The 26,232-nt window shown below is 41.2% G+C and overlaps 1 protein-coding gene across 5 annotated transcripts in view; it reads left to right on the top strand.

Moving 5' to 3' along the window:
- The first annotated feature begins 886 nt into the window (after positions 1-886).
- The window catches only part of LOC148022915 (carboxyvinyl-carboxyphosphonate phosphorylmutase, chloroplastic-like), a 106,872-nt gene continuing 81,526 nt past the window's right edge, over positions 887-26,232 (top strand). Inside the window, exons 1-3 of one of the 5 annotated variants that reach the window (XM_087695851.1) lie at positions 887-1,049; positions 1,560-1,896; positions 17,335-17,408. In XM_087695851.1, coding sequence (XP_087551977.1) covers positions 1,562-1,896; positions 17,335-17,408 — 409 coding nt within the window. In that variant the 5' untranslated portion in view covers positions 887-1,049; positions 1,560-1,561. Of the gene's footprint in view, positions 1,128-1,171; positions 1,410-1,500; positions 1,897-2,193; positions 2,276-17,334; positions 17,409-26,232 lie in introns of those variants that run through there. The other 4 variants (XM_087695849.1, XM_087695847.1, XM_087695848.1 and 1 more) reach the window with 4 other exon arrangements.

The following is a 26,232-nucleotide window of genomic DNA, read 5'->3' as shown; positions in this document are numbered from 1 at the left end:
CACCTAGGTATTGTATAGACAAGATTACCTCTATATTTGCTAGGATCTAGTCATGCTTTACTCTTGACTGAGCCAAGACCACATAGAAGCCTCACCCCATAAAATATAATAACATTCATGTGGCAACCAAATTAACATATTGCTACTTGACCAAGCCAAGCAAGTGGCATGGGAGGTCTTGTGTACTCTCTTGCTTATCTAGGCAATGAGCACATGCTGTAGAACATTGTGATATATCTGATCAACATGGTGCTGCTTCTTAATCCATGTCATGTCCACCTTACAAGATTCTGTGGCCTACAAGTAGTCCATGCATACTTGCAAAGGGGCTCTTGAGTCTTCACTCTTCTCACTCACATCAATATGATCGTCAACCCTCTTGATCCTGTCTCTTTGGGAGTTGTTGGCATGTATGCATGCAACAATGATGCGTATCGATGTGAGTGGAGTAATTGCTTACACATATTGAATTAAAAGCTATTTTGTGCATGACCGCCTCCTTGCTCACACACCTCTCGTCCACAACTTTGTTTGTTCTTTGATGACTCTTGCATCATGCAGGTAAATTTATTTATTACATGTTATTATTCTTTTGCGTCTAAGGTTTGAACTTACAATCTTGAGACATTAAATCGAGACCTCGTGTGAATAGTCTAGAGCGGTGTTCACGAAAAACATTTTTCGTAGCAGATACAAAACCTCTAACTCAAATTTTTACAAGGATTTTTGAATCAAATTACATGTATTTGCCATTTTTATAACTAAAAATTTTCCAAAGTTCAAGGTTTTAAACCTTTTTTCTTCAAATTTGAAGGTTATTTTAAAAAATTTGCAATTCACTTTACATTAAACCTTGGTTTTTTGTGAACACTGGTCTAGAGATTCTACTCCAGACGAGAAGATAAGGATGTGGACTTTCCAATCAGACTTGCAGTGAAGGCGCTTTTTAATAATTTATCCTCCTGGTCAATTCTCAGCTTGAGCATTGGCGGGCTCTCTTCTCCTCCCACGAGCTCGCTGTTAGAAGGCTGCCTTCTCGTGGATCTCAGGTAAATCCTTCATCTGGATCATCGTTTTCGCCATCAATTTGCAGGACAATGGCCTCTTTTTCTTCATCTTAGGCTGAGGTAAGCCAGGAGTATGCCTTTTCCTTTCATCTGCACGGGAGTTTGCTTTGCTCTCTTCAAATTTGCTTCGTTCTAAGGTTATATTCACCATTGGCGTTCTCCCTGCTCTGAAACATTTCTCCAGGGAGAGCTCATGCAAGAGTAGTTTTGAGACCTATTAATGCTTTGATATACGTGTGGTAGTCACATCCATGGGAGTTTTACTTTCCTTAAATCTGCTCCTTCACCATTGGCCTTCCCCTTATTCGGAAATATAATGTGGAGACTAATCATGCAAGAGAAGTAATTGCTCTTTTATAAGTCCTTTAATGATTTAACAATCCATGCAGTGTATGATAGTCAAATGCTTATCGTTTTTCAATTTGCGGAGCAGACATTAATCGATCTTCCATTGGAGGCAATTAAGCATGGCTGCATCAACGTTCTGTGCAGCAATGAAAGTGCATTGTGGAGACTCATACGGCAGCAACAGGAAAAGTATGAGGGATCATTTTAAGTGCCCTAGGAGTGAGGTGTCTCCTAAGGAAGCTGGAAGGCGGAAGGCAGGAAGGGGCTTATTTTGCATTAGAGCTGGGCCGAGCTCAAATGGACCCGTGTACCAAACCAGGTTTCACAAGCTGATAGAAGAGAACGGGGTAGTGCTCATGCCAGGCTGCTACGATGCCCTCTCAGCAGCCATAGTCCAAAATGCAGGTTTCAGTGCCAGTTTCATTTCTGGATATGCCTTATCTGCATCTCTTCTCGGCAAGCCTGACTTTGGTTTCTTAACGTAAGAGTGCTCCTTATTTTGCTTTTCATCATTTAAAGCTGTCGAAGTTGGCTGTACAATTTAGGAAAACTGATTAATACGTTCAAAGTGAAGACATATTTCAGTTGTGGCATCTGTTTTGTTTAGTTGGGCATGGCACAGCTCTTCAGTTATCAAATGTGATGTATCCTCTGTACGTTAACATTTGAACGGTACTACAAAATTAGTATTAACGCTAAATCTGATAGATGAAAAGATAAAGAGAAAACTGCTCAACTGTAGTCTCCTTCTGTTTCTCTAAACATATGAAACACCCAGACAAAAAGGGAGGTGGAGCAAGGAGAACAGCTTTCAATCAATGAACTAAATGATTGCAGACCCAACTTGAGCACTTATGCAGGTTACGATTCATGGCCCTATTGGATTCTAACTTTTAGCAGTTACAGTTGGTTTTTGTTCGAGAAAAGATAATGTCCTCACCAGTTCAACACGATAGTTTTTGGTAGATCTACATTTGTCTCTGGAATGAAACATGACCTCCAGTCAAGCAATTTGTGAAAGTGTCATCCTCTGAGAATGGATTCCAAGTACAACAATCTGCCAAGAAGAATGTTGTCCCAGTAAATTGGGGTTGAAAGTGATGTAATGCAGCAGCCAAGGGTTAGTTCATTGAGTAAATCTAATGTAGAGACCTGAAGATGATGCTAGCAGCTGAAACACAGGAGGCTGGAGGCCTTTGGAGGTTGGTGACAATAAGAGCAAGTCACCTGACAGACTGTCGGCTGCAGGGGCGGATAGCTGGCAGCTGGGGTGGCTCCTTTGGATAAACCTTTGATAACTGGGTGGCACCTGGAGCAACTGATTCGATACTAATGATGAAGAAGAGGGGGAATGGTTGGGTGCACAAATGATAGATAAAGCAAAACTGCCTTTTTCAGCCCAAAAAACAAGAAAAATGAAAAGGGAGGTCAAGGAGAGTGAAGAAGATAGATCCAAAAGGTCCCATGAGACCGGCCTTTGGAAATAATCTAAAGGGTAGCAAAACATAAACTCACTTGCATGCATGACATAAATCAGCAAATAAACCAAAAGATACATTGAATAGAAGAGCTAAAATGCTTCTGTACCATAGACAATAGGTGATAGGTCCCAGAAGTTGGCTCTTCTGATAATATTTTTTTATCATTATTCAAAGCTTGTGCAAATCACAAGCGACTTGATGTCACAAGCCAACACTCTCTCAATGCCAATGATTCCATGTGCCTTGCTCTTGAATTATCCTAGACTTAGTTTTAAGCATAGTGTCCTTAAATGCTTTAATTAACTTTGACCAAATGCGAAACAAATTTGTCTTTTCATAGTCTTTAACACATATAAAGTGTATGAATACATGTCCTTTGTGAAAGTGACATTGGAGGTGCAAAACTTGGTACAACATTGTTGTACACTACAAACAATGTCTAATATATGCAAATCTCAATCTCAAATTGATTTGATCTGCTAAATGAAGCCACAAATGTGTTCATATCAATCCTAGTGCTTTTCCATAACCTTTGTACACTCAATTAATCATCAAGCTAGTAAATTCAAACTAGATTTCAGACTTGCATTGTTGCCACAACAAACTAGCAATTAGTTCATACTCGAAAATAAATGGCAATTGTTGATACAAGAGCTGCAATCTGACTTCTGTATGGTCCAAATTAGTTAGAACTGGCTGAATTTCTGATGCTCCATGACCTTGTCATCTTTGTTATTGGTCTCCAACCAAATTTAAAGTATTAAAAAAACTGCACATAAACACTTCAGTCTATTATACCCAAATAATGATATTCAACATTTGAGTCCAATTCCATAGGGCATTTGTTTTTGACAACTATCTTGCATAAGGTGCATTACACATTGAATCCAAGCCGCTTTGTTCATTCTTGCATCTGCCTCGAGATGTGTGTCAAACATAAAATGCAACAACTTAATGTTGAAAATCCAAAATTTCATTGTAATTTCCTAACTTTGTACAAATTTCTTTGCCCAATGTTACATAAATAGCAAGATAATGTTGTTGCAGCCTTTTCCACTGCTTTGGGATGCATGTGGTGTAAGATCTCTAAATCGTGGTGAAGAAATTCTAAGAAATTGCAATGCTTTAGTACTTATAGATTGAAAATCTGATGGAGTGCTGTCTTAGGATGTGTCTCGATAGCAATAAGTAACTAGAATTCACCTTAGGATGTGTGTTGGATGCGAGAATCACAAAAGTCCCAAATTTCTTACACAAATTTCAAGGAAATTGTCCATTGTTCACTTGCCCAAGTGCCCTAGTGCAAAGATGATGAAAACATGCAATGCGTAGGAGGAATGTCGGACTTTGTGTGGTGCTGAGAACCATAAGGATATGCGTGTACTCAATCTCGGGAGGTGGTTCCATGCTGACTAAGGGACGAAGAAGATCCACCTTGTAATTTGAGAATACCACCTGAAAGGAGACCTTTAAAGATAATCAAGAGACAAGATGAGCTATAGAACCTGAAACTCAACCTCGGGAGAAAAGCCACTAGCTCCGTGACTCCATGTTAGAAGGAATACGAAGGCCTAGTCACCAAGTTGGTGTTGAAGATCCAAGGGCCCCGAACTAGGTAGATCCTCTAGATCCTGGGTATAAGTAGAGGAAATGATTTCTCAAAGGAGAGCCACTCCTCGAAAGTGAAAGGTGGTGGTGTGTGAAGAACTTCATGGCACATAGGGTCCCTCTCTGAATCGAAAGGAGTAAAAGTAGGAGCCCCCTTTGAAGTCGAAGAAGAACTGGAAGTCCCCTCTGAGGACGAAGTAAGAAAATCCCCCTCCGAATCCCAGTTTGAGAGAGAATGAGAATCTAGCCACTGCATGGCTCATCAAATGCGAAGCATCTGATGACGAAGAAAGTGCCACTGGTCGTGCCGCAAGGTATCTAGGGCTCGGAAGAAGAAGTCAGAAAGCACCCAGAAGTGGCCTCTTGAACGTGAGTGGAAGAGGGTGGGGAAGGAGGCTTAGGATGAGCCAAGGGTGGGGAATAGTTGTGAGCTCTCAGGAGAGTGGACTGTGGAGGAGATGTGGGCCGTGGAAGCCACTATACCTGCAAGTGGGTGGGGGAAAGCTCCACACAGTGGGGTGGTCTCTAGGAGGGCTTATTGCCTTATAAGGTCTTAGAGCCTCTGTGTGCTCGAAAGGACTTAGTGCACGTTGGTTGCGGCTTATTGCCTTGAGCATAATACTCCGATAGCTGATGCAAAAAGATCTCTGTGGCTCAGAAAGGAGAGATGGCACAACGAGTGCTTGGTGGAAGACGCATTTACTCTGGAGGGGTGGGGAGTAAAGGTTGATGTCGACAATCTTCGGTGGGATGACCGTTCGTGCCGCAGTAGAAACACCTAGTAGAAGGGCAATTTGTCGGGGGAGATGCTGTGGTACTGGTGGGGTAAACTAGATAAGGGAGGGTGGGAGGGAGAAAAAGGATATCTCCCAATGCGCAGTGGAAATGATAGAGAAATCAAATGTTGATACCGAACCTGCCACCGGTCTCTGTCTTCTCTAATGAGGAGGAGGAGAGAGAAACTAAAAACGCAGGTTGCAAAAGAGAGAGAGACTGAAAACGTAGAAAAAACCAGCAGTAGCAATTAGTATGCTGAAATCAGCTCCGAACAGTGTGTGGTAGGCTGAAACAGGCACCAGAATGTTATAGACAGCAATGGCCAGCTTGGACTACGATGTCCTCCGCGTCCGGGGTATGGACATGGTGCACAGATCGGATGCCGTATGCGTGCGTAGTGAGCGTCAGAAGGTCCCCAAGAACAAAATAACTCTACTTTTTGCACACAAATCAATGTAGAAAGCTTGCACGACATGAACAAGAGACCAATTGGGTGCAATCTTCCCCCATGCCTTGTGTGAGCGCTCCACAAAGCATGTATTTTATATATTATTCATCTTCAAGCTCAAATAATAGTCTAAATTACAAAATAGCACGCTTTAGCTTTTGAGTTTGCTTTTGTGCCAATAAAGAATTAAAGCTAATGGGCGCTCAAGAAGTCAGGCGTACCCAAATACAATGTCCAATACAAATATCTAAATCGTGCACCCATGCACATACTAAATTAATAAATAAATATCAAGCGCTTTGATAAATAAGCGCGACAAAATATAGGCGCCATACCTAAGATACGCGCCCATCAAAATATTGACGATAACTTGAATATACGCTATCCTCCAATGCTTTCCACTGCCACCACTGCTTGCTCTACACATCAACTGAAGCATTCACAATTGTTAGAAAAATAATACAATTAAACCGACAAAAGTGAATACCTAGCAGTCTTTAGCTACATAAATAAATTGGTTAGAAATCAATCCTAACCTTAATTTATCACGAGTGCGCACTCTAAACTCATAAACATTTATTAATTTAAATATGTATTTTGCGAAATCACTCGCTATGGAATCACCCATGTACACATAAAATTAACAAAATGCTCGAAACATATCCACGGTGGATATGTCTCCTGGCATCAGGACAGCAAGCTGAAATACTTGAAATCTGCAAAAACGAGATTATTTTCTGAATGGGGAGTGATTAGCAACAGTCGCTTTGTTGTAAACAGATGCAAACCTGCAAAGATGGATGTTGATGCAGTGAAAGAAGAAGAGAAGTGGATGCCGAACTTGCCACCGGTCTTTGCCTTCACTGGCGTGGAGGATCTTCATTGCTAGGTGAGTAGATCCAGCTCTGATACCATGTTAAAAGATGACGTACCAACGAGACAGTAGGGTTTGCGGGGAGGAACACGGAGTGAACTCGGCAAACATGGAGAAGAGAAGGGAAGAGAGAAGAAATTCAGATGAATGGAATGATGAAGATCTAAATCATGGAGTGAATGTGATACAAGGGAACAAGGGTGCCGTGGCACAAGGAAGATGATGAAGATAGCCATGAACCACGAACCGCAATGTCCTCTTGAAGGGGTGTGAGGGTAGTGGAGACTCTGGAGAGAAGAGGTGACGGATTGAATGAATCAGTAGTAAGGAATGAATGAGAAAGTGGCCTATAAATAGGCACAGTTAGTCTAGGATGGCGCCCCTTTTTGGGGTTGCAAACCCTAAACGCAAAACGTAGAAACGCAAATTGCGGGTGAAGGGTTTCTCAACAAGTGGAAGGGCGGAAAGTGAACTGGTAGTGGGAGGAGGATACTACCAACAGTAAGAGGTTGCAACCAATAGGAAAATGTAGGTGAGGGGAGTGAGAGACTAAAAACGTAGGTGAGGAGAGAGAGATACTAAAAACGTGGGTTGCAGGAGAGAGAAAATAGCAAATGCAAGGTTGCAGGAGAGCAAGACTATAAGTGCAGGAAAAACCAGCCGTAGCAGTTAGCATGCTAAAATCAGCTCCGAATAGTGTGTGGTAGTCTATGGAAGGTGGTGTAGTTGGTGATGCAGATTGCGACGATGTTGTGGTGGTAGTGTTGTGTGCAAGTTGGGGCGGTGATGTTGAAAAAGCAATAAGGACAGAGGCAAGACAACAGCTAGAGTAGACGCCAAGTGGTAGCAGATAGTTGGGGGAAGTTGTGACCGTGATGTTCTCCGCAAACGGGGTATGGGTAGCAGAGATATGGCTTCCAAAACTTGCAAAAACAAGATTGAGAGAGAGTGGTGGATTGCATGCCTATTTATAGAAAGTTTTGGGGCATCCAAATTATGGTTTTGTATGTGGGACATAGTAACTCTCTAGGTTTGCGTTTCTTTTTAAAATAAGATGGTTTTTTCATTAATTAAGCATGTTTTGGGATTATTTAAGTCAGGCTAATGCATTTTTAGCTCAACGAGTGCAGGGTGGTGTGGAGAGATACGGCTCAAGGAGATACGTCTACAGCCCTTGTATATCTGCCCTCTTCATTTCAGCATTCATTGATTGCAGATTTTTGCGTTTTGCTGTCTCTTTTCTCTTTCCCTTTCTCTCATATTAATTTTCTTTCAGTCTTACCCATACGCTTCCTTATTTGCTGCACTCTAACAGAAAGATTGCCTTGCATTCTATACAGCCAAGTTAGGGTCATTGGCAATCTTTTTGATCAAAAGTATTGCATACATTGGTATTGTAATGCACGGAACTCTAGTTCAGCAGTATGTTTGTCCATTAGGGAGTAATGTGTAGCATACTCCTTACGGACAACAAACAAGTACTCAACCATCCATGCACCCGGGCTATTTTTGGGGGTGGATCAATGTTTCAAGCTATGGATACCACTACACTTGCCAATGTTGGCGTGCAAAATCAAGTTGGTTTTTAGTCACCTATGCTAGGTGCTCAAGGGAATTATCATGGGGCATTGCAGCTCGAAACACACACTGGTATGTATGGTAACATTGGTATGTAGTGTGCAGGGCAGTAAGTACACGTTTGTTTACCTTGTATGGAATGCTTCTGTGCTCAAGGTGCGTCATTAGTGTGGATCTCTTGGGATGGCTATGGCATAAGCCTTGTGAAGCAGCATGGATCTTTAGGGATTGCTATTGGTATAAGTCTTGTAAAGTAGTCCTTATGGGTGATTGAGACATCTAGTGGAGCATAGTATTTGTGAAAGCATTAGAGTGTGGCATGTGGCTTCATGCATGGTGGATGAGGAAAGATGTGACGAAAGGGTCACAACTGCATTCTCAATGGGTGGATTGCACCATGATTGGAGTACTATTGAGTCCACTAAATGGACACTAATAGTGATAGGCTACACAAGGATTCTGCTATGGGTTGAGAGAGAGAGAGAGAGAGAGAGAGAGAGAGAGAGAGAGAGAGAGAGAAGATAAGATAAGACAAGATCTATTAACATCTCTAAAAGGCCAGAATGGCCTATGAGACCATAACCAATACAATTGGTATCATCATCTCTCATCAGAGAAGAAAAGATAGAGATAAATTTGTGTGTAGGTCTACATGGTAGATTGGAATGAGAAGTATGGAAAACTAAAAAAGCTGAAAAAAACTAGGTTTAAAAGGATTAAAAGAGTCCGACCAAGTCAGCGCGCCAATCTGCATTTGTAACGAGCAATTGTGATGTGAATGTGACGTATATGGGCATGCCTATGAGGTGTTAAAGGCCATAATTTGAGTCTTTCCAAGATTAACCTTGAGACCTTTATCTTCACACAACACATGCAATGCATCCAGATGTCGTTGTAGTCCCTCAGGTGAATTTGAGATAAGCACCATATCGTTTGCATATAACAAAATTGGTATTAGCACCCTAGCCAAGCTAGCTCCCATACCCACCCCATCTTTGTATGTAATTGGAAATCTTGTCAATGTATAGTCTAAACAGCAAAGGAGAGAGGGGATAGCCTTGCTTTACCCCAACCGTGCTAGACACTTAGTCTGTTATGCCTCCAGGCACTCATACTCTCCCTGTCACAATTTCATACAATTCATAAATACACCGTTGCATATCCTCTGGGGCCCCAATGGCTCACAAATTTTGCATGAGTCTTGTACGTTGTACAATATCATCTCGAATTTCCCTTTCTTTTTGGTGTGATCCTTTATGGTTAGCATTATTGTTTTGATCTCTATACTATCCCAATATCAATAGGGTAGAGGGAGGTAGAGATAGAGAGCTATCCCAACTACATCTCTAGGTTTATCCAATGAGGGAAGGTTTGATAGGACCAAATCTCAAAGGCATTACAATTGTGCCGTATATGCATAGAACGCCATCGTTACAGTTTAGGTGGAAGAAAGAACAATCATGAGCATTGAGTAGCCCCTAGACAGCCACTTAATTTGTAGAAGTAATTGTGGTTGGATCCATAGTGGGCTGTGGAATGGGCATGGTAACAAATTCCAAATGTTGAATGTATAGAGAATGGCCTCAACTTTGTGTTTCTTGAGGAAGTAATTTGTTCCATTAAGCTTTGGGGCATTGTAAGGTTGGGAAGGAGAGGCACCTTTATAGAGGTACAAGAAGAGAGAGATGATATGATCGTCTATGAGGGACGGGGAAGTGAAGGAAGACAAGAGGGAGGGGGTGCATGCTACTTGTCTTGATGATCAAACTTGCAACAATTGAGGATGGTTTGCCAAATCATCCTTTTTCATCCACTTTGCATCTATTGGTGAAACAATGTAGAAGCTTCACCAAGAAGTATATGGAAATTTTACCTCTAACTTTACTTGCCTCGAAACCTCCACTAGGTTATAGGCCTTTCTTTCCCTTAAGCATTGCAACATGCTAGGAGCATCGGATGCATTAGGAAACATTATTTTTTGCATACTTTGGACCATTGCAATGTGATTGTGCATGGGAATTTGCATATTACTAGCCATACCAAGATACATTTTCCCATACATTGCATGCATTACTAGCAACATTTTTCCTCATGACCAACACTATACAGAGCATTTGTATGACCAGCATTAATACTAGGAGTCCCAAGTGTTAGCAGCCATGTTTGTCATGCCTTGTAATCTCCTGCCTGTGAGCCTCAGTCTGAGTCAGATGAGGACTTTAGGAGCTCTGACTTGTCTATCACTTGTTTTGACGGAGGAGGTAGCTCATTCTAGAGCACTCAGTTTATTGCATTTCAGTGCATTTTCTCCTCCAGTCGGGATTTTATGTGCATTTCTTGGGGTAGTTTCTGCATTCTTCAGCCTGCCTCACCTGCCGGACATTGTCCACCCTTTCCGGGATTTTTCTGAGCATTCCTGGCATTTTTACCAGCATTAAATGCTGGTCGGACATATTTATGGCCTCAAATTTCAGGTCGGCCAGTTTTTGGGTTTTTTGGCTATTTATAGCCATTTTCCACTTGGCAGTCAGTTGTATTATCATCTTCCCTCCTTCTTTGGCAGGTGCACACTCCGACTCCGTCATCTTTCTCCGTCTTCGGTGCTGCTATCATCATCAGCCTGCTCTGGTGCCCTTACAGACGCTTCAGGCTGCGTGCAAGGGCTGATCAGTCCACAGTTTTGTATTCAGCATTCATTACAGTCAGTGCAGATTTTCTTCCTTCATTTTCTGCTGTCTCTCTCTCCTCCTCTGTGTTCGTGTTCTTCTTCCATTGCGCACTCTCACATGGTATCAGAGCCGAAGGAGAGTACACGGAGCTGAGATTTACGCGGGAGAACACCCACAACTTTGCGTTTGCTGGTCAAGACGTCTCCAATAGCTGAGACGTCACCTTCTCCACCATCTTCTTGATCAAGGTGGCCTGTTTTGGTGTCACATCTTTGCATTTGCTGCTGGCGTCATCCCCAACAGCCAAGGCGGCCCTTCCAGGAGGTCCCAAATATTTGCGTTTGCTGCTGGCGCCTTCTCCAGTGGCTGCCACGTCATCAACGACCTCTTCCTGCTTGCGTTTTCAGCCAGGTGGCCTCCCCAACAGCTGGGCGACATCTTCTTTACTGGCGTTTTGAGGCAGGAGGCTGTTTTTCTGTGGTGATTGCATCGTTAGCATTTGCGTTTGACATCATCCTTGCGTTCTGTGCAAGGCGGCCAGCTCAGGAGCTTCTGGTGTTTGTGTTTCGGCACCGGCAACCTTCCCTTGTTGTGTTTTGGTGTTTGCAGATATCGAAGATGTCTTCTCATCAGTTTACGGGCTTTGATGACTCAGATGACGAGCTTTTGTCTCGACACTCATCTGAACAGAGGCGTGATTTCTATCACGAGGACCGTCGTCCGGAGTCTATTCCTCTTTCTTGTCCCCCTTCTATTCATGTATCTCGGCGAGCCTCTTCCAGTGGGCCGAAGATGCAGCCTTTGGTACCCCCTGTACAGGTACCCGTACTTCCTCAGCTGCCCAAAGAGGACTGGTTGGATGGCTCCAACTTTTCTCTATGGTCCTGCAAGGTGGAGTGTATCTTGGACTCCTTCGATCTTTGCGAGCTTGTTTCTGTTCCTATTTCCCGGCCTCAGGTGGATCCCATAGATGGGACATCTATGGATCGTGCAGCCTTATGGGATCGGCTCAATTCTAGAGCCAGATCTTTCCTCTTTCTGAGTTTGCAGAATTCTGTCCTTGTTCATGTTCACAGGTTGAAGACTGCAGCAGACGTATGGAGAAAGCTCGCATCTCTCTATCAACAGAAGACGTTTGCCCACCGGATATCTCTCGAAAAGAAGTTGCGGATGCTCGCTATTGATGATAGTCCTTCCCTGAAGGACCACATCAACAGCTTACAGGATATGAGGGATGAGCTTGCATCCCTCGGTCGGACGATATCTTCTGAAGACATGGCTATGATTCTTTTGACTCAGCTGCCATCGCCTCGGTTTGATGTCTTCTACACTAGCCTTCTTACATCGAGGACCCGTGAGAAGCTTCTATGGGAGGAGCTATCCCCGCTTGTCTTGGAGCATGACGAGCGACTCAGAGAGGTCAGTGCTAGTGGATCCGACTCCACTAGAGCCTTTGTTGCAGGTTCGGGAGGACAAAAGAAAAAGTAGAAGTCAAAGGCTAAGAAGAAGGATAGTTTTTCAGGCTCTGACTTAGATCGTTACCTCTACACCCGCTGTTACCCATGAGTCAGTGTTACTTCATATCCATGCTTTGGAGGAGGATCCTTCTTCCGTGGCTGCAGTGTCTTCTGCGCAGCCTTGGTTAGTGGACAGTGGTGCTTCGAGTCATATGACTCCCCGAGGTGATTTGTTACAGGATCTCCGTCCATCAGAGGGTTCAGTCACTGTTGGTGACATTTTATCGGTGCCTATTAGTGGTGTTGGCACATTGCCTTTGTTTACCGACTGACCTTCGAGCTCCTTTTCCCAGGCCCTACATGTTCCGGATTTGGGCCTTCCCCTCCTCTCAGTTTATGGCCTTACGAGGCTTGGCACACGAGTGATCTTTACCGAGCATGCCGTTATTATTGAGGATTCTTTTACAGGAGCTGTCTTATCTACAGGTTGGCAGGAGAGCGGGCTTTACAGGCTCCATTCCCCTTCTTTGATGCAGGGTCTTCCAAGGCAGTCTATTGCTACACCCGTTGCCGCTTGTGCACCTTCTATTCCACAGGTTTCTTCCTATCCCCCACCTTCTCCTCCGGTGGTTCCCTCGTACCCCCTATCCCTTTTAGAGGGGGACGATCTCGGTGATGCGGCTGTGGATTCCTTGGCCCCTAGTGTTTTAGAGGGGGATTCCCAGGATCATGAGGAGCTCCTTCAGCAGAGCAATGTACATCGACGGACTTCATTGACCTTGGCATTCCTCTTGCCACCCCAGGATCCGTTTCTCCCTTGGCCTTCTGCCATATCCAGGATCTGAGAGGGGGTGTTAGCAGTCATGTTTGTCATGCCTTGTCATCTCCTGCCTGTGAGCCTCAGTCTGAGTCAGATGAGGACTTTAGAAGCTCTGACTTGTCTATCACTTGTTTTGACGGAGGAGGTAGCTCATTCTAGAGCACTCAGTTTATTGCATTTCAGTGCATTTTCTCCTCCAGTCGGGATTTTATGTGCATTTCCCAGGGCAGTTTCTGCATTCTTCAGCCTGCCATACCTGCCGGACATTGTCCACCCTTTCCGGGATTTTTCTGAGCATTCCTGGCATTTTTACCAGCATTAAATGCTGGTCGGACATATTTATGGCCTCAAATTTCAGGTCGGCCAGTTTTTGGGTTTTTTGGCTATTTATAGCCATTTCCCACTTGGCAGTCAGTTGTATTATCATCTTCCCTCCTTCTTTGGCAGGTGCACACTCCGACTCCGTCATCTTTCTCCGTCTTCGGTGCTGCCATCATCATCAGTGTGCTCTGGTGCCCTCACTGACGCTTTGGGCTGTGTGCAGGGGCTGATCAGTCCACAGTTTTGTATTCAGCATTCATTACAGTCAGTGCAGATTTTATTCCTTCATTTTCTGCTGTCTCTCTCTCCTCCTCTGTGTTCGTGTTCTTCTTCCGTTGCGCAGTCTCACACCAAACACAGTGGGCTGTATATATGTGTTGTCAAACTTGCCACTTTGTGCCCCACCATCATACCAACATTGCTATACATGGGGTTATGCATATTACCAGTCATTTCCGGATACATTGGGCCTTGCACATTACGCATTGTTTGCTGTATATCATAAGGAGTTGTGTTGCACATCCCCATATGCGGTCCTTGACCCACCATAGTATAGAAACTAGTGCCACCACCAAAGGTATCATGGCTGCTCCACCAGGATCCCTTGTTATCCAAAAAGCATTGGATTGGCACTTCCAAGTTGGCCTTGCATATGTATCAATTGTCCCATTCGCACCACCAGGATCCCTTGTTGTCCAAAAAGCATTGGATTGGCACTTCCAAGTTGGCCTTGCATATGTATCAATTGTCCCATTGGCACCATTTGCTTATGCTCACTACTCATATTTGGAACATCGTGTTGTTGTATTGGCTCTTGCTTCAGTGTATCTTGATGTCCCGAAGCTCTTGAAGACAATTTCCTCTTCTTGCCTTTGCTACCCTTCTTTAAAGTTTAAAAAGCACATAAACTAAGGATCATTTGCTAATCGCATTAACATTTTAGCTGCTATCCTCAGTTGATCTTTAAACTGGTCATCAAATTTCTTTTTCCTCTTATTGATCATCAGCTTCTGAAGGCCTAGAAGGACCCACATTTCGGTCTAAACCAACATTATCAGCTTGTTGTCCATGTTGTGTGCCTTGTCCGAGATCACACATTGTTGCATTGCATTTTTTCCAACACTTTGTGAGTTGTCAGATGAGAGGCATCATCCTTGCTCGATTCCATCTCACTATTTGAAGACATTCTTGTTGTAATGCTCAGTTGAATATAGTTTGAGCACTAGAGCAAAGCTTCTAACCTTCAATCAGGTGCCTCACGTCTATCAATTTGAGGAAATTGATGGTATCTTGGCAATGGAACCATGTAACGAGGCTTCCTCCTTGGATAGGGTGGTAAATAACTTGATTAAGTATTAATTATAGGAAGCATAAAATTCACATAAATTGAAAATGCACTTTACCACTTTAATCTTGGACATTGGACACTCGGTGGACACTCGGTTGGCCCCAAAACTGGTGCCCCTTGCAGTATTTCTTTATCTTATAGTGCAAATGAAAGGGGTACAACTAAGATCCTCTGATCTCCTCCGCTAATCCAAGTGCCTCTTGCTATCAAAGTTGACCAAGCAGCCTCCAAACCAATTTGCCCCTTGGTTTGCTTGGGGGTTTCTCTTTATCCTGCTTCTTGAAAGGCAAATTCAGCTCCAAATCTGATATTGGCTAGCTGGCCTCTTGAATCTTCCTTAAATTCATCAATTTCAGCTATTAGAATTCAAGTTCTAGGTGCGCCTTGAGGTGACTGTGAAAACCCTAATTTTTACTGTAGATTTATAATAGAGATTGACTGAAATCTCTTTCGCTGGTGGCTCAAATTGCTGGAAAATGCTGGGATAACTTGAGAGATGGTTGGGAGATGGGAGAGAATGCTATAGAGAGAAAATTCATAGTTTCATCGTGAGAAATGTTGAAAAACTGCCTTGCTCAAAAGCCATGGAAGCTGTCACCTACAGCTTAGGACCGTTAGAAAGACTGCTGCCCCCTTCTATATATTGTCATTTGCACTAGAAGGACCTTGGGCTGCTGTCACCTACTCTTGGAGAGCTCCAAATTGTTCTCACATGCTGTAGGACTGATCCCTGGTGGCTACATATCACATCAACAAGCTCTCCTTATTCTCTAACAGTTCTCTCACAATGGTTGGAATGGACTCCACTAGCCCTTAAAAACGTTTTTTCCCACTTGCATGGGCAAGTTTTGCCAAGTGGCAGCCTTCTAATCCCATTTTTCAGCACTATTTAACCTATTAAATTAATTTTAAGAATACTAATTCAAAAATTAATTTAATAATTATTCTAATGCTCAAAAAATTAATTTCTCTAGTCAATAATTAAATTGGCCAGACCAGTTTGTCTTCCAAGTATCTTGTTATTGACCCTTAGACTGGCATTAATTAATTAAATGCCTAGTCTCTAATGTCACCATTGACATTAGTGGCCAATAAATTGGTCTAGGCCAAAATCTGACATTGGGTACCACCTAGTACTTGTCAGGCATAACTTATTACAACTTTTAATTGGAGCATGAGAGAGAATGCAAAGGAGAGAAGAACACAAGTTGAATAGAATGCTGAAAAGTAGGATGTACAATAATGGATGGAGCCCTTGCATGAGTGTGAAGGTGAGACGACATTGAAGGCACACGACTGGCAACAGCGAGCGAGGAAGGCTGCTGACAACAAGGAAGAAGCTGAAGATGAAGAGAATGAATGAATGTATGGTTACCCAGCAACTGATGAACAAGCAAGGCATACAGAATTGGCTGAGTCCTGACCAGGAGAAAAGAGTCTTTGGGGTGGATAAAAATGGTTTGTGCATCATGATAATGAAGGAGGCATGGTGCTGGCTGGATGGATAGAGAGGGGCCAGGGCTGAAATCACCAATGCAAATAGTGGCAGAGCTCCAAATGTTGCCCTTTGACTCAGGCTGAGGTTCACAGATAGGAGATGACATACAAAAAGGAATGAGCATTGATAAGCAGTTTTTTCTGAAATCACATGAGCAATGCGATTGTACTCTGGCATAAGATTGACATGTCTGTTCAGTGTTTACACATTTTCCTAATTTCATCAGAGTTAAGCCACTCTTCAATAAGTACATGTATACATGTCTGTAAGTGCATCACTAAAGGTAGCAAGAATACTAATTTGAGGTGGCATCAGGTTGACAAGATCATGGCCAACATCATGTCTGCCAGCTTCACCCACATACTGTAGATGCCATTGACTGGTTATTAATAAACAGAAGCAGCAGAAGCAAGTCGTATCCACTCTAGAGTTGCCAGACAGTTGGAGACCCCTCACTATTACTGGCTTCTCAACTCCATCTTTGATTGGTCAATATCATGAGGCAGGTGTTAATTTGAAAGGAATCATGCTTAACATCTGTCACACAGATGCTAACATAATTGACTGCAGGACATTAGTGGCACGATCTACTGCATCTCTTCTTGTGAGGTGCTTTGCAATGGAATAGAATTGGTCATCATTGGTATGCCTTTAGTAGAAGGTGCATGTCAGGAATAACAGCATAAATGGATTGCAAAACAGTGGCTCTTTCTCAGTCCTTTCTACTTTACTAGCATTGATCCATAATTTCATATTTGAGTTTTAGAACTCCTGTTCTAATTGAATCTATTGAAGCTGTATCAAGCTTTATGGCAGCCTGTATCCCAAACTTACAAAGAATGTTATCATCTAGCACTAGAGCAAAAAGGTCATTAACATGTGGCTGTTTGAAAGTAATACTAGTTACTATAGCAGCGTTTTTCCTGGTTGAAATTACTTTTTCTGGTCTCTTTTCATGTGCTGTATTACCTGGATTATGCTATTTGCTTGTTGTGACATGGCAAACATTAAATGGTCTGGAAATTTTTGAAAATCTGCAGGCCACCTGAGATGGCCATGAATGCTCGCTTTATATGTGCAGCAGCTTCTCAAATTCCCATAATTGCAGATGCAGGTAATCTCAATCCTTGGTAAAGTTTTGAAACACCCTCATGATTTTGCCTTAATCTGCATCACAAACATATTCTTAGCAATACAATCTTACAAGAGTTCTCTCTCTCTCTCTCTCTCTCTCTCTCTCTCTCTCTCTCTCACCTGCTAAAAAAAAATTGATGGAGAGGTGCAAGTTGATGTGTTGGAGGGAAGAGGCAAGTAAAGGACTGCAGCTTCATGTGCTTTTGTTTTAATAAATTCAAGCCATCTCAGCAAGTAAAGGCACATCAAAAGAAAGAAAAGGTAAAATAACTAAAACAGAATAAACTCTAAGCTGTTATGACTCATAAGAGCTTTAATTATGACATTGAGTTCCTTTACAAAACTAGAGGGTAGCTAAATCCCATTAGAAGATGCATTTATTTCTAGGAAAGTGGGGTGTGGAACTTTCTGATGACTACTTTTCCATTGTCCACTTACCATTTCTTTGTGCCTTTCTGACATTGACTAATTCTATTGGTTGATTTTTAAGCTGGACTGGGGTCAACTTGTTTGCTATCCATACTTTTGTCCATTGTAAGGACTTAGTTTGCTTCATCACAGCTACCTTCTCTATCATATCCATATAATTGACTTTTGCTTTTGTGCCTTTTGGGATAATGCTAATGGGCTCTCCCAAATCTACGAAAGGGTCAACCTTGCTTAATTGTGCTAAGAAAACATATGTTTCTAGAATGAAATCTTATTCAAGCTCTGGACAAGATTCTCCCTATCCCATCCAGGGGGAAGAGCACCGATCCTTATTTCTCTCTTGTTACTTTCAATCCTCTCATTTTCCTTAATTATTGACATAATCGCTTCACAAAAATGCGTTGAATTAGATGAATTCACTTTATTTGGTTGGCCAATTCCAATCAAATTAAATTAAAATTTTAAATATTAATTAAAAATAATTTAAATATTAATTTGTGCCTAAAAAATTAATTAGATCAATCGACAATTAAATGGGCCAAGCCAATTTATCACCAAGTATGTCTCAACATTTATTAGCCCTTGAACTGGCATCAATTAATTAGTTAATGCCCAGTTCTTAATATCACCACTAATATTAATGGTTGATAAAGTGATCTAGGCCAACATTTGACACTACGTATTGAGTATCACCTAGTAACTGTCAAGTACAACTTAATGCAACTTTTGCCTTTGGCACATACTAACTTCCTAGGGTCCTTGGCTTGTCATTGTAAAATAACTAACTTACATGTCACATGTGCACCTCACATTTGCACATTGGATTAAATACTTAATCAAATGCTAAGCAAAGCATAAAAATTTCATATCCACGTGAGACACACACACACACACACACACACAGATGGAGCACTCTTGCAAGTACTCAAACTGAATCAATAAGTTGATAATGTTAAGTGAGATGAAAGTATAAGGACTAGGATCTCATTATACATGTCTAGGATTTCCCCCAAACATTTGATCCTTATTTAATACTAAGTTGTGTAAAAAGTAGTCACACCTAGACACACTTTCATAGAGAATAGTGTGCGTTTATAGATGGGTGAAAATAACCAATAAACCCCCCTTTGGGTCATGGGTGATTGGACCTATGATAAGAAATATAGAAGAAAGAAAATGGGAAGATCTTGGTACGCGAGGTTCATATTTGGGTATGGCAAGTGGAATGCAAAACCCAATGTATAGCAATGTTTGACATGATGCCTATGGCAAAATGTGTTATGCTTGGTAGTGCATCTATATAGTCGGCTATGTTTGAGACTCGTGAAATAGCTGTTGGTTATGTAAATGTACCATTAAATGCTAGTCAGAATGTTGCTACGGCAAGTGCACTCTTTCTGAGCCACTTGCCTATGATAACTTGACAGTAAAAGGCAAAGCAAAGTACTATGATGAGGGTGATAAAGTGAAGTTTGAAGTTTTTAGTGTGACACACGATAGTATCACCGCCCATTACTTCTTATCATGCCATCTCTCCTTTTGAGTAGATTAATTATTGTTGTGGGTTGTCCAAAGAGATTCGTGATTTTTGCATTAAGACCACTATGACCAACATGTCATAACTTATAGAAACAACTCATAATATTGATGCTTTATTGCATGGGAAGTCTTAAGGCTTTAGGGGCTACGATAATAAATCATTGAAGTAGACTTTCGAGACTGGAAAAAAGGGTGGATTCGTAAATACACATGAAAAGAGGCAAAAACAAAGGAGCACATGGAAAAGTGTTGACCAGTGCAAAGAATTAATGGTTGCAAGTAAATGTCTCGTTTGTGAGTAGGAGGGGCATATGGCAAGGAGCTGTCCTAATAATTGGCAAGTTGAAAAGTTAGAAAGCAAAGAGGATGCAAAGGGTAAAAGACCCAAAACGTTAGCTAGTTTAGTTCTTAATGTGCTCAGTGATGATTCCCACCGTGGATGCTATTGAGCTTTGTAGAGTATGGAAAAGAGTTAGAGATCAATATGCTTTGATATTCTTTGATCTTGGTGTACAAGCGAATCTTATCTCTATAGACTCGGCTGCCTGTTTAGACATTGGAGATGATGAGATGGGGTCTATGGGAGAGATCGATATTATCATGGGGACCTGATATTTTAAGATGCTTTAATCTTGCTGATAACATTTAATTAAGTTATTAATCAAATGTGCAAGGTTGTTTAGTATATGTGATGCACATGGCGGTTATTTCATGGTAATATGCCAAGGGTCCCCGAGGGTGCAATAAGTGTCAATAGGCAAAAGTTATGATGAGCTATATGAGCTGGGCTTTGGGGGTCAATTGGTGTCAGTTTTGACCCTAGGACAATTGTTTGGCCAATAAGTGTTAGTGGTGACATTAGGGACTAGCATTAATTAATTAATTAATGTTAGTACTCTAGGTTATAAATGGCGTGGCCAATTTAATTATATATGGGCACATTTAATTTTGGGCAGGGTAAGAAGGATTGAAATTAATTTTCAAGATTATTTAATTTTAAAAATTAATTAAATGGCTAGATAATGCTAAAAAATGGGTTTAGAAGGTTGCCGCTTGGCAAAAACGCCCATGCAAATTGAGAAAAATTTTTGGGTGCTGGGTCTCAGCCATTCAATTAGTTTACAGCCTAGAGAGAGAGAGAGAGAGAGAGAGAGAGAGAGAGAGAGAGAGAGAGGAGAGAGAGAGTTACTGATCCATTTTCTAATAAGAGAATAATAATTCTTTGTAGAAGACAGCCATCTAGGGCCCTTAATAGGTAGGGGATGACAAGGAGACACCTTCCAGGGGTTGGCAACAGCATTACTGATTAGGTGACAACATTTTGGAGCTGCATGGCAGTAGATGATTGCATTAAATGCAAGTTGGAGCAAGCAATAGGTAGATTTTAGGGTTTTCTCACGAAGAAAATCAGATTTTTCTCTTATCTTGGCTTTCTTTCATCTTCTCTAGTCAATTCTCAAAAGATTTCAACATTTCTTAGCCATTCTCAGCAGATCTCAGCTAGATTTGGTGGACAACAATGGATATTTGTTGTAAATTCTAAATTTTTGCAAAAATTAGGGTTTACTAGCCACCTCGAGACCTGTGCCAACAAGATAAGGCATCGTACACTGAAATCAACACTTACAATTTGTCATATTGATAGGGATTTTAGATGTGAAACCATCCATTGTGAATTGGAGCAGCATTTTGCCAGTTGGTAGCTGCATTTGTGCAAGTCTTGGGCAAAAATCAAGGGGCAATTGGCCCAAATTGCTTGTTGATTGTTTGTACAACAAGGGGCTTTTGGATTAGCCAAGGAGATCAGAGAATCTCGGCTTGTAATTGATCCGTTGACGATTGGAGTTAAAGAAATATGGAAAGAGGCACTAGTTTTGGGACCAATAGGATATCTATTGTCCAAGATTATTAAGGTAATGTGTGTATTTCGGTTTATGCTCAATTATTAATTGCTATAATTAAGTTTTTGATCAAGTTTTACCACCCTATCCGAGAAGGAAGGTTGATTTCATAGTTTCATTGTCTGGATACCATTCAATCCCTTGATTTGGTAGGCCCAAGGCACCTGATTCCAAGCCAAAGCTTTGTGGTAGTGTTGATTTTTGCTCTTAGTTGAGAAATTACAACAATATGTCTTCATACAGTGAAATGAAATCAAGTAGTGATGATGCCTCTTAAGTATGGATACTCACATGGGGAAGAAGGAAATGCAATGCTTAATCTTGGATAAGGCTCAAACTATGGACAACAAGTTGAAAATGTTGTTGTCGGGCAAGACATATTGCCTTTAAGGCATAATGGGGGTGATGACCAGCAAAGTGAAGAGGAATTTGATGACTAGTTCAAGAATTGGATGAGGACAGCTATAAATCTCTTTGTTGAATTGGCAAAGGATCCTTTGTTCACCCGATTTTCGAATGCTCCAAAGAAAAACAAGGGTAAGAATACGAAGTCATCTTCTACAGCTTCGAGACAACAAGGTGCATTGAAGGTGATGTCAAAGCCATCACTTGAAGGTCCCAAAAATGCTCATGAAGCAAAATAGTTGGTACTTATGGGGCAAGGAAAGCAAATGCAAGGCCATCATGGAAGTGTCAATCCAATGGATTTTGGATAGTTAGGCACCCATGCTATGATGGGGCAGCTAGGATACTTTGGTGGTAGTGCGAGTTTTCATGCTATGGTTGGATAGGGACCGCATATAGGAATGTATGGCACAAATCCCTATAGTATGCAGCAGCCAATGCATGGTGTGTAAGGCCCAATGTATTCGGGTACGGCTAGAAATATGCAAAACCTTATGTATGGCAGCATTGGCTTGATGCTTGGGGCACAAAATAGCGTGTCTGGTAATGAATTTGCATCCCCGAATGTTTATGGGGCTCAAGGAATGAGTGCTGGTTATGCAAGTGCTCCGTTTGGTGTTGGTTTTGATGTAAATTTAGCAAAGTGTCATGGGGATGTGGAATTTCAAGATGTTTTAATCTTGTCGATAACATTCTATTAAGTTATTAATCAAATGTGTAAGGCTGTTTAGCATATGTGATGCACATGGCAGTTATTTCATGGTAACAGGTCAAGGACCTTGAGGATGCAATGGGTGTCAAAGGTAAAAGTTGTGATAAGTTATGCGAGTTGGACTTTTGGGGGTCAATTGGTGTTAATTTTGACCCTAGGACAGTTGCTTTGCCAATAATTGTCAGTGGTGACACTAGGGACTAGTATTAATTAATTAATTAATGCCAGTCTAAGGGTCAACAAAGGTTGGGGACCACTCTAGGTTGCACATGTCTTGAACAATTTAATTACGTATGGGTACATTTAATTTTGGCAGGGTTAAAAGGGTTGACATTAATTTTAGGATTATTTAATTCTGAAAATTAATTAAATGGCTGGATAATGTTGAAAAAAGGGTTTAGAAGGTTGCCATTTGGCCAAAATGCCCATACAAACTGAGAAAATGTAATTGGATATTGGGTCTTAGCCATTCGGTTAGCTGACAGCTTGTGGGGAGAGAGAGAGAGAGAGAGAGAGAGAGAGAGAGAGTTAGTCCATGTTACGAAAAAAAAATGAGAGAGTTGGTCCATTTTCTGATGAGAGAACAACAAATTGCTGTAGTAGACAGCTATTTGGAGTCCATAATAGGTAGGGGACAATAGGGAGACACCTTTCAAGGTTTGGCAACAGCATTGTTGATCAAGTGACAACATTTTGAGGTGCTTACTGCGTTAAATGCAGGCTAAAGAAGGCATTAGACAGATTTTAGGGGTTTTCTCGTGAAGAAAATCAAGTTGTTAGAATTTGCCAATTGGGCAATGCCCAATGTTTGTCTTTAGTTCTTTTTCAGTTCTTAGTTTGAACACAACTAAAGTTATAAGTTGTGTCACCACTCTTAGAGTTAGAGTTAGAGTCAGCTAACTCTAGTTGACTTAGAGCTAGGTCTATCTTAGACCTATCTTGTATCTTTCATTCTCATTCTTTTGTTCAACAAGTATAATTTACTCTTTTGCTTCAACACACCCGCATGCAGCCCTAAGAGCTATTGTTTTGGAGGAGCTGTTGCTTTTTTCAGCTCTGCCCCTTATTTTCTCACCTTTGCCCGCCATATTCATAGCCCTGCCTGTGATTTTCTGCAAATCCTAAAAAGTGCAGAAACCCTAAATTTCAGATTTGGGTTTTTTTCAAAGTTTCTACAGTTTCCCATCCATTTTGGCCATCTCTTTCTGAATCTCAGCTCTTGCTGCCCAAAATTCAGGGCTTTTGTTAAATTTTGCTCCCCAAGTTCAAATTGACAGCCAATTTGAAGAAATTTCATAATTTCTTTGACATTTTTACCAAAAACTTTGGGGCTTTTGCTTGATTTGCAGTCCCATGTGCAAATCTTTATGGAAACATCGACATTTGTGCAAGAAATTTAGGCATTTTTGTCCTAAAGGCTTTAATACGCATTACGAGGCAAGTTTTGCTGTTTATTGTTGGTATACACCTTGATGTGATATTATTGTAGAAATTCAAGCTATATGGTATAAATGAAAAAATTTGAGGCTTTTGTCTGATATGCATTTTAAGTCAGCAAACGAGTGGTACTATAGCATTTAAATGTTACTATAGTCAGATTGAGCATAAAATTTTGGAAAAATTCAGTAAGTGTTGGTAAGAATCGGCATTAAGTTGCTGTAATTTATACTTTTGAGGACATGCATTACGAGGCAGGTGTGGTACAACAGTGCATTGGTGTTATTTCTTGGTTGAGTGTTGATTTGGATCAAATTGGGCACACTTTGGCATTTGTGTGATAATTTGGTATTTGTTGCATAATCCCAAGGGGATTTTTGGTACTTTAAGGAGTACAATCTATGCATCAGTAGAGAAATATTTGCTTGCAGATTTTCGTCCGTTTGTAACAAAGTTCAAAGCTTTGTATATCAATTAGTATCAAGACATTGGCTTAACGATTTCAAATTAATTTGATGCTCATGTACTTTGAAAGGGGATTTGTATTATTTAAGTGTTTCAAAATATGATTAAATATTTATCTTTCTATTTAAGGGTGGCCAATGGCTAGAATGCCCTATAATTATACTTGGTTTGTCATTGATGAGATGTCCAAGAGAAATTAAAAGTTTTAGTCGGGCAGTCAGATTGACCAAAAAGCTCAGATGACTAAGACTTTTACACTCTGATAGTCACATTGACTAGAAGCCTACATAATGAGTGGTTTCTGAAAGTGAAACTAGATGCTCATGATTGAAGAAACAAACCATGAACCGGTGAACCTAAATAATGAAGCTCTCAAAAGCTAAATTTGGTAACTCCTAAATTTTAGGAGAGTACTATTTTTTGGAAGTTGCTCAAATGGAAATTTTGTTTGCGTCAAAGGCTCCGAAGTTTCTCTAGGAACGATTTTGTTTAATATAAGGTTTAACTTTGGAAGCTTCTTTCTCTAGAAAAGTGACAGGTGGCATTTAGAAGAGAACACGTGCCATTTTGAAGAGACAAGTGTCCTTACACTTGCCATTTTCAGCAAACACTTGTCATTTGCAGTCTCTACTATTCACTTCTATGCATCCAAGCTCCACACCTATATATTGGAGGTCTCTCTCTTTATTTGGAATAAGCTCTGATGCTGAAATTTCTACTGCATGCCTTGTACTCTCCTATCTATCTCTCATCCAAGAAACACTTTCTACTTAGCTTGCTCTAATCCAAGCACTAAAGAAAAAAATCAACTTCCTGCCCGGAGTTTGGGTTTTAAAATCCTAATTTTCAGAATTGTAGGAAATCATTCCTTTTGTATATGGTTTAGGCACTTGGTGCCCGTGGTTTTGTTTCAATAAATTCTTAAAAAGGAGGGGCCGGTTCCCCTCTCAATGTGATGTCGACTCCCCTCTCTCTCTCTCTCTCTCTCTCTCTCTTATCTATCTATCTATCTATCTATCTATCTACCTTCTAATTTTCATGGTGATAATTGATTAAGTTGGTTAAGTTGAAAGTATTATCATTCTCACGTTCTTCCCACAGTTACATTGGTATCAGAGCAATGACTTTTTTTTGGAAGAACTTTTTTGGATGACAAGATCTTTGGATCGAGTTTTCTCACCATGTCAATATGCGAAGAGGAGAATTTTGGTAAACAAGCAGAAGACTCTCGACACTCTGTATCTGTATGCTTCTCTGATTATCAGAAGATACAAAGATACGACGAGCTGGAAGTTGATTCAGAAATTCAATCTTTGATGGAGAGAAGGGCTAAAGCACGGGCCGAAGCAAAGGTCTTTGAAGATTTCCTTACTGAGAAGGCTCTTGAGACAAATGGTATTACGGCTGCAATGGTGTCACCAGGTGGTGATACTTTTTACAATTGTTTTTTTAATTTACTTATATAAATATTTTATTTTTCTTTTGTTTTGTTGCTGTTGCTTTTTACCCCCAGAGTTCTCTTGGAATAAGCGAGATCTTTGCATGGCCAGAAGAGGCAGCCATTAGGACAAATTGGACTAATGGTTTGTCCGAGCCTTAGGACCAGTTCCATATTGAATGGGCACTGAAGAATAGAATGCCAGTGGTTTGGGACTGTGTGCTTAGCCATAGGAGATGGTGCAAGACAATGAGCCTGGCCAAGATAGAAGATGCACATGTGAGAATGCTCACGGAATAAAAGTCACTGTAACTGAGCCACATTACACTTTTGATGTGGTCGCAATGATAAAAGTTGCACAGAACAACTTGAGGAATGTAGGGGTCACCATCCCTAAAATCTAGAGAGTTACTATTTTTGGACCCCAAAATCTGTTTGCGTCATTGTCTTCGTTTTTACACGAGGATTAATTCTCTGG

Source organism: Lygodium microphyllum, chromosome 16, assembly GCF_053477565.2.
Source record: "Lygodium microphyllum isolate KBCC chromosome 16, Lygodium_microphyllum_v1.1.10, whole genome shotgun sequence".
Classification (NCBI taxonomy): domain Eukaryota; kingdom Viridiplantae; phylum Streptophyta; class Polypodiopsida; order Schizaeales; family Lygodiaceae; genus Lygodium; species Lygodium microphyllum.
The sequence above is the reverse complement of the archived record's forward strand: the minus strand, read 5'-3'. Positions and strand labels throughout refer to the sequence as shown.